This window comes from Triturus cristatus, chromosome 9 (assembly GCF_964204655.1).
Source record: "Triturus cristatus chromosome 9, aTriCri1.1, whole genome shotgun sequence".
Taxonomy (NCBI): domain Eukaryota; kingdom Metazoa; phylum Chordata; class Amphibia; order Caudata; family Salamandridae; genus Triturus; species Triturus cristatus.
The window spans coordinates 807,758,967-807,766,402 of NC_140592.1; the positions used below are offsets into that span (position 1 = coordinate 807,758,967).

At 43.9% G+C, this 7,436-nt stretch overlaps 1 protein-coding gene across 1 annotated transcript; it reads left to right on the forward strand.

Moving 5' to 3' along the window:
• The first annotated feature begins 346 nt into the window (after nt 1-346).
• On the forward strand, nt 347-4,710 carry HSPA2 (heat shock protein family A (Hsp70) member 2). Its single transcript, XM_085626213.1, has one exon. The coding sequence runs from the start codon at nt 582-584 to the stop codon at nt 2,490-2,492; it is 1,911 nt and encodes a 636-aa protein (XP_085482339.1). The 5' UTR covers nt 347-581; the 3' UTR covers nt 2,493-4,710.
• Nucleotides 4,711-7,436: the final 2,726 nt, after the last annotated feature.

A 7,436-nucleotide genomic window follows, 5' to 3' on the forward strand; every position in this document is an offset into this window, starting at 1 on the left:
TAATCAGCTGTATACACGTTAAAAATCTGGATCCATAGACTCAGCAGCGGATAGGACCACGTCAAGTGAAACAGTACACTTGAAAAAAATGAATTGGAGATGTATAATTAATTTTTATTTCTTAAAATAATTGGGTTTTTTGTTCAAAAACTACTTATCTAGTCCCTCGGGTCCTTTCTTTCTTTCGCATGTTTTGCATGGTAGTCTTTCTTTAATCTCTAATTTTTTTGACAGATCTGAAATGGGTGTGGGTAATGAAAGAAGAGCGAGAGGCGATTGGTTGGATGCTAGCCGCGAGGATCAAATTGCTGGTACGCTCGAGAAGAAGGTGGAAGACGGTTATAAAAGTGCGCGAGTTGGCTGTCTAGCCGGGCTGTCATCTGCAGAGGTCCAGAGCGCTCGTGACGTTGCGCGTGGATGCAGCAGTTTAACTGTTGAGCAGCTTCGAAGAGTTTGTGAAAGTCTTTGGCGCCTACTACCAGTTTCGCGGCGTACCCGACTGTTACTGCACCTGGCAAGCTGCGACTGTATCTTGTAATACCCCAGAGTGAACAACTGGCCGGCCGAGGATACCTTTGAGGATGACAGCCAAGGGTCCAGCAATTGGTATTGACCTGGGCACAACCTACTCATGTGTGGGCGTCTTTCAGCATGGCAAAGTGGAGATTATTGCCAATGACCAGGGCAACCGCACGACGCCAAGCTACGTAGCCTTCACAGACACCGAGCGGCTGATAGGCGACGCAGCAAAAAATCAAGTCGCTATGAACCCGACTAACACCATCTTCGATGCCAAGAGGCTGATCGGACGGCGCTTTGATGACGCCACTGTGCAGGCAGACATGAAACACTGGCCCTTCAAGGTGGTGAATGAGGGTGGCAAGCCGAAGGTGCGGGTGGAGTACAAGGCCGAGGAACGCACCTTCTTCCCGGAGGAGATTTCATCCATGGTGCTGACTAAGATGAAGGAAGTGGCCGAAGCTTACCTAGGGCAGACAGTGGCCAACGCCGTAGTGACAGTTCCTGCCTACTTCAATGATTCGCAGCGCCAAGCCACCAAGGATGCTGGCACCATCTCAGGCCTGAATGTACTGCGGATCATCAATGAACCAACAGCAGCGGCCATTGCCTACGGGCTGGACAAGAAGGGCGCTGGTGGTGGTGAGAAGAATGTGCTCATCTTCGACTTGGGTGGGGGAACCTTTGATGTGTCAGTGCTTACCATTGATGATGGCATCTTTGAGGTAAAGTCCACCGCTGGAGACACACATCTGGGTGGTGAGGACTTTGACAATCGTATGGTTACTCACTTCATTGAGGAGTTCAAACGTAAGCATAAGCGTGACCTGGCTCCCAACAAGCGAGCCATACGGCGTCTTCGCACTGCCTGCGAGCGGGCCAAACGTACACTGTCTTCCAGTACCCAGGCTAGCCTGGAGATTGATTCACTCTTTGAGGGCATTGATTTCTACACATCCATCACTCGTGCTCGTTTTGAAGAACTCAATGCTGACCTCTTTCGTGGCACTCTAGAGCCTGTGGAAAAGTCACTGCGTGACGCCAAGCTCGACAAGGGCCAGATTCGAGAGATTGTGTTGGTCGGCGGCTCCACTCGGATTCCCAAGATACAGCGGCTTTTGCAGGATTTCTTCAATGGAAAAGAGCTCAATAAGAGCATCAATCCTGATGAAGCAGTAGCCTACGGTGCTGCTGTACAAGGTGCTATCCTGATTGGGGACAAGTCAGAGAATGTGCAGGACCTGCTACTGCTTGATGTTGCACCCCTTTCTCTGGGCATTGAAACAGCAGGTGGTGTGATGACCACTCTCATCAAGAGGAACACCACCATCCCCACCAAGCAGACACAGATCTTCACCACCTACTCCGACAACCAGACTAGCGTGCTTGTACAGGTTTACGAGGGTGAGCGTTCGATGACCAAAGATAACAACATCTTGGGCAAGTTTGACTTAACTGGTATTCCTCCAGCCCCACGCGGAGTGCCACAGATCGAGGTAACATTTGACATTGATGCCAATGGGATCCTAAATGTATCAGCTGTGGACAAGAGCACTGGCAAAGAGAACAAGATCACTATCACCAACGACAAGGGCCGGCTGAGTAAGGATGATATTGAGCGCATGGTCAACGAAGCAGAGAGGTACAAGACAGAGGATGAGGCCAACCGTGAACGAGTTACAGCTAAGAATGCACTGGAGTCCTACGCATACCATGTCAAGCAGACTATGGAGGATGAAAAGTTGCGCAACAAGTTGAGTGAGCAAGACAAGTCAAAGATCCTCTCCAAGTGCCAGGAGGTAGTTAGCTGGCTGGACAAGAACCAGATGGCTGAGAAGGAGGAGTTTGAGCATAAGCAGAAAGAGCTGGAGCAGATTTGCAACCCAATCATCAGCAAATTGTATCAAGGGGGCGGCCCACGCAGTGGCAGCACTGGAGATAGTGGGGGCCCCACCATCGAGGAGGTGGACTAATATCAGCCAATGCATCTTGCAAGCTCCATGCAGTTTTCTCTTCAACGCAGCTACACCCTGATCACTTCCTTCACTTAACTCCTTTTCCAAACTGACCCCCTAATTCTTGCAGTCTCCTGTTCTCCTCTCTGATCCTTGTAAACTTCTGCTACCCAGCCTTCTGATCTTTTCTGTATGCTCTTCAGCTCACCAGCTCCTTGATTTATGCAGTGTGCTCTACACCATAGCATAATATAACCTTCTGAGCCCTTTACTCTGTTTGTCAGTTCACTGAACAGTCCTATGGTTTTAGCAGTCAGCCCTTCAACTCATCAGTCGCCAAACCCTATGGTATGCACCTCATCACCCCTCTGACCTTTGCAGATTAATATGTATCTCACTCTCTGATATCTTGCAGCATGCACTGGACCGACTCCGTGATCTCAGCAGCCTGCTATTCACTTCACCTACTTGCTGATCTCTGCAGTCAGCTCTTCATCTCACGGATCTCTGTAAAACCTGTGGGTTTGCTCACCTGACTGTTTCCTGATCTTTGCAAGCTAATTTCGCACCTCACTAAATTCCATATCCCTGCAGTCTGTACCAAACCACCTCGCTGCTCTCAGCAGTCTGCTCTTCACATATCAGCCTCCTCATGTTTAAGGTCACTTCTTCGCCTCAAAAACCACCCAAACCCTGCGGTCTAGATATCACCACCCCATTTAACCTTGCATACTATACTGTACCTCATCTTGCTGACTTCTTGCAGTATGCACCAGACTGACCCCCTGATTTCAGCAGTGTGCTGTTCACCTAACTGATCTGATTCTTGCAGTCAGCTCCTCACCTCACTGACCTGTTTAAACTCTGTGGTCTAACCCTCACCATCTTCTAATGTTTGCACACTAATCTGCACCTCACTGCATTCCATGAGCTTGCCCCAAACCACCCCCCTAATTTGAACAGTCTGCTACTCACTATCCCTCCATACTGACGCATACAGTCTGCTCTTGACCTCCTCAGTCCTTCATAACGCCATTCACCTCATCAATCCCAGTCCCTGATGCCCCCTACACCCAAGCCGCTCTTCACCTAGCCAATGCTGTAAACCCCTGCAGCCTGGTCTTCATCTCACCGCCCCCATCAAAGCCTATGATTTGCACCTGAATGCCCCCTGATCATTTCAGGTTGATTTGCACCTCACCTCACAGTCTTCCTGCGTTATACACCAGATCACATCCTGCTCTCAAATGTATTCTTCACCTCACCACGGTATCCCTGTAGTCACTCTTCAGCAGTCGACCCACAAATATTGCAGGCAGCACCTCACCAGCTTCCTCATATTTGCATGCTAATCTGCACCTCACCGACTTCTGCAGTCTGCACCAGGAAGACCTCCTGATCTCAACATTCTGCTCCTCATTTCATCAACCTATCTCTGCGATCTGCTTTTCATCTACTCGACCTCGGTCCCCATCTTGTAGTTTGCACCTCACCAGTCCCCCCATCTTTGCAGACTAATCTGTACCTCACCCAGTTCCTCAAGTGTGCACCTCACTGCCCCTAATCTGCGCAAACTAACTTTCACCCCACTCTCTGCCTGCTGTCCGCCACAGACTCACCCCTGATACTGCAGTCTGCTCATTACCTTACTAACTTACTATCTCTGTAGTCTGCGGTTCATTACATTGAGCTCCCACAGCTTGTGGTGTGCACCTCATTGACTCATGAGGTTTGGAGACTTTACACACTTCTGATCCCTGTAGTCTGCACCAGCCGATATCTGCGGTCTTCACCTCACTGTCCCCCAATAAGCATACTCTAATTTCACTGCGTCCCTCTGTCGGTTCCTCTAGCCTCCATGTCTCCAACACCCTGATGCCTTAGCTTTCTGTTCAACAACGCACACTCCTTGTGGCCCGATATCCTGTTATTACCGAGTTCCTTACGCTGTATGCACCAAAACACTCTCCACTCGCTCTGCTCTACCTGTACGTTTTAGCAGTGAATACTAAGTTGTACACGTCCGAGTTTGAGGATTTGGGTTGGTTAATGCATTTGTGCATATTTGTATTCAGAGTTTTAGATTTTTCATGGATGAGACGTTTTCAATAGTTCTTACAGGTTTTTTTGTTCCTTGCAGCTTCTCATTTCATAGGAGTTTGGAAACTGTAGCTTTACACTTACGATAACTTTTATGTTTTATGATTAGTAACCAATAAAATATATTGGAATTTTTGTTGAGTTTACTTCAAATGTTTAATTTGTAATCTATTTTTTCTTTGGCGTTTACTGCATTTATTTAGGCTTTTATTTCTTTTATTTCATGGTGTAATAGCAATATTATTTTTCTTACATCACTATATTATAACGTTTTAGATTGGTCTGCTGCTGAAATAAATGTTGTGGAGGGCCTGGGTGGTTCTGTCATGCTCTTCTTTTAAACGATTAAGCAATAAAATGCAGCAATAATATTATGTTTAGATTCTAAGGAGTGGATACTTTAATTTGGCTGCTTGCTTGCTCCTTTCAAACGTGTTTTTTTAATTGGTCTTTGTGTTTTCTGGTTTATAACAGTGCACATATTGTATTCTCCAGTTACATTTTTCTGCATTCTGTTACCGAGTCATACACCTTCAATCGTGATTATACAGGCCAATACAGATATATTTATTTACAAAAGGCAGCGTAAAAAAATTGTAATTAAAAAATGTATGGCGCAAGCGATGTACAGAAACTTGAGTCGTGTCACCATTCCCCTTTGATGTGCTCCATGTGCTGCAACTAGGTTGACACTATGTAAATACTAATTCATACGTTCAAGGCGCTATCTTTCACTTTTTTTTCTAGTTGCAGATACTTTTTATGGTAGAAGGTCTCTGTAGGATTGTTCCAGTGCCCCCTTTCTTATCACTGATACGTTCACTGTTGTAATTAAAGTAGCCATCTAGCTATCTTTTCTAGCTACAGATAAATAGATTGTTAGCAGGTTATCTAGCACATAGTTCTAGCTACATACAATTACACTTTTATTATAGCTAAAGAATTGTTATTGTTTTATTAAAGGTGCTATCTACCATCTTTTCCGTCGAGCTATTAAAGGAGCTATGTAGCGTTTTCATTCTAGCTTCAAGTAAGTCATTTGTGTTCTTAAAAGAGCTATCTAGCAGTTTTTTCTACTTACAGGTAATTGAATTGTTTCGGTGAAAGGGCTATCTAGTGCTTTCATTGCGGCAAATAAATATATGATTGTATGAAAGAATGTATGTAGTACTTTTTATTGGTATGGGTATAAGAGGCAAGCTACTTTTTTTTTCTAGCTGCAACTATCGTAGCTGTAAGATTCTTGCCGTTGAGATAGATTCAAATGTAATACTTACAAATACACTATATTCTGACTAAATGTCTTCATTACTTGGTTAAATGGATCATCACGTAGTGTTGTCCATGTGGAGATTTGTGAAGCAATTGCTCAAAGGGACCATGAAACACTTTTTTAGGTACATAATAGTATAGAGATTGGTAAAGGGACTGACTACCCATCTCTTTTTGCTTGAACAAAGAACACCAGGAAATTAAAGGCTACACATAGCACTTTTTGCTAGAGACTTAATGTAACTCTCTTAAAGGGGCTGTGCCTTCCCTTCATTTTAGCTATAGATAAGTTATGTGTTTTATTAAAGGAAGAACTAATGTTTTTTCTCAATCTTACAATAAGTATATTGTTTTACTTCCGAGTGCAGATAATTACATTGACTTTAAGGAGCTCTTTAGTGCTTTTATTTTCACTAAGGGTAAGTAGATGGCTTTTATTAAGGTAGCAACTTGTTTTTTAATAGCCGCAGATAATTGTTTCAGTAAATCGGACTATCTAATCCGTTTATTGTAGCCTGATATGTATATTGATTTATTAAAGGAGCAGTGCAGCACTTTTTTCTAGCCGCATATGAAAACATGGTTTTATTAAAGGGTACATCTAACACTTTGATTGTAACTTTAAGTAAGTACATTGGTTTATTAATGGGGCTATCCAGCACAATTTCTAAGTCCAGCTAAATAAAGTGCTTGTGTAAAAGAGGCTATTTAGCAGTTTTTTTGCTCAGCTTCATATAGCTAGCTAGCAACTTCTTGCAAACAAAGGGTTATTGAGCTGCGTGCTCTTTTATATCATAAAGTGCCGATGGTGACTTTGCAGTTACTTTATTTATCCTGTATGTAGGTTCAGTTAGATTCATTGATTAAAATAGATTACTTGATTGAAAGACGGTGGCGGCTGATAAGTACAACTGAGAGGGGGCAGGGGGTGCATAAACACACATGTGCACACCATACCTGCCAACTCACATGGTGCCACTGTGTGACACAGATATCGGCTCTCATCACGGTCTCCCCATGAGGAGCTAATATCACAGGTGGCAGGGAAAATTAGCTGAAACCACAGGCTTCATTTATGGGGCTGTTTGGTGCCTTTATTCTAGCTACCTGATAAGTGCTTTGTTGTATTATAGAAGATATCTTGGACTGTTTTCTAGCTACAGGTAAGTGCTTTATTTTAATTATGCTCTATGACTTTTTCTGCAACAGATAAGTCAATTATTTTGTTAAAGGTGCTTCCTAGCATTTCTAGCACTTCTTTGTAAATATAATAAATATAGTATTTGGGTAAGAAAGGTTAGCTAGCATCTGTATCTAGCCACAGAGAGCTTGGTAAGAGCACTTTCTTGCATAGGGTTACCAAATGGAATGACTGTTAGTATATTTTAGTGCTGATATTCAGGCTTATACTTTTTGTATACATGGATGTAAGTAAGTTATTGATATTGTGTACCATTTAGTAACTTTAACGTGATAAGTTGAAACACACGGTTTCCTAAGTATACCGTGATTAGGGGAGAGGAGTTGGCCTAACGGCTAGGGCGGTCGACCTGGAATCTGGGGAACTGGGTTCGAGCCTCGGCATTAACG

What these genes read in the sequence shown, in the direction of transcription:
- HSPA2 (XM_085626213.1), top strand. Translation starts at nt 582, where the DNA reads ATGACAGCCAAGGGTCCAGCAATTGGTATTGACCTGGGCACAACCTAC.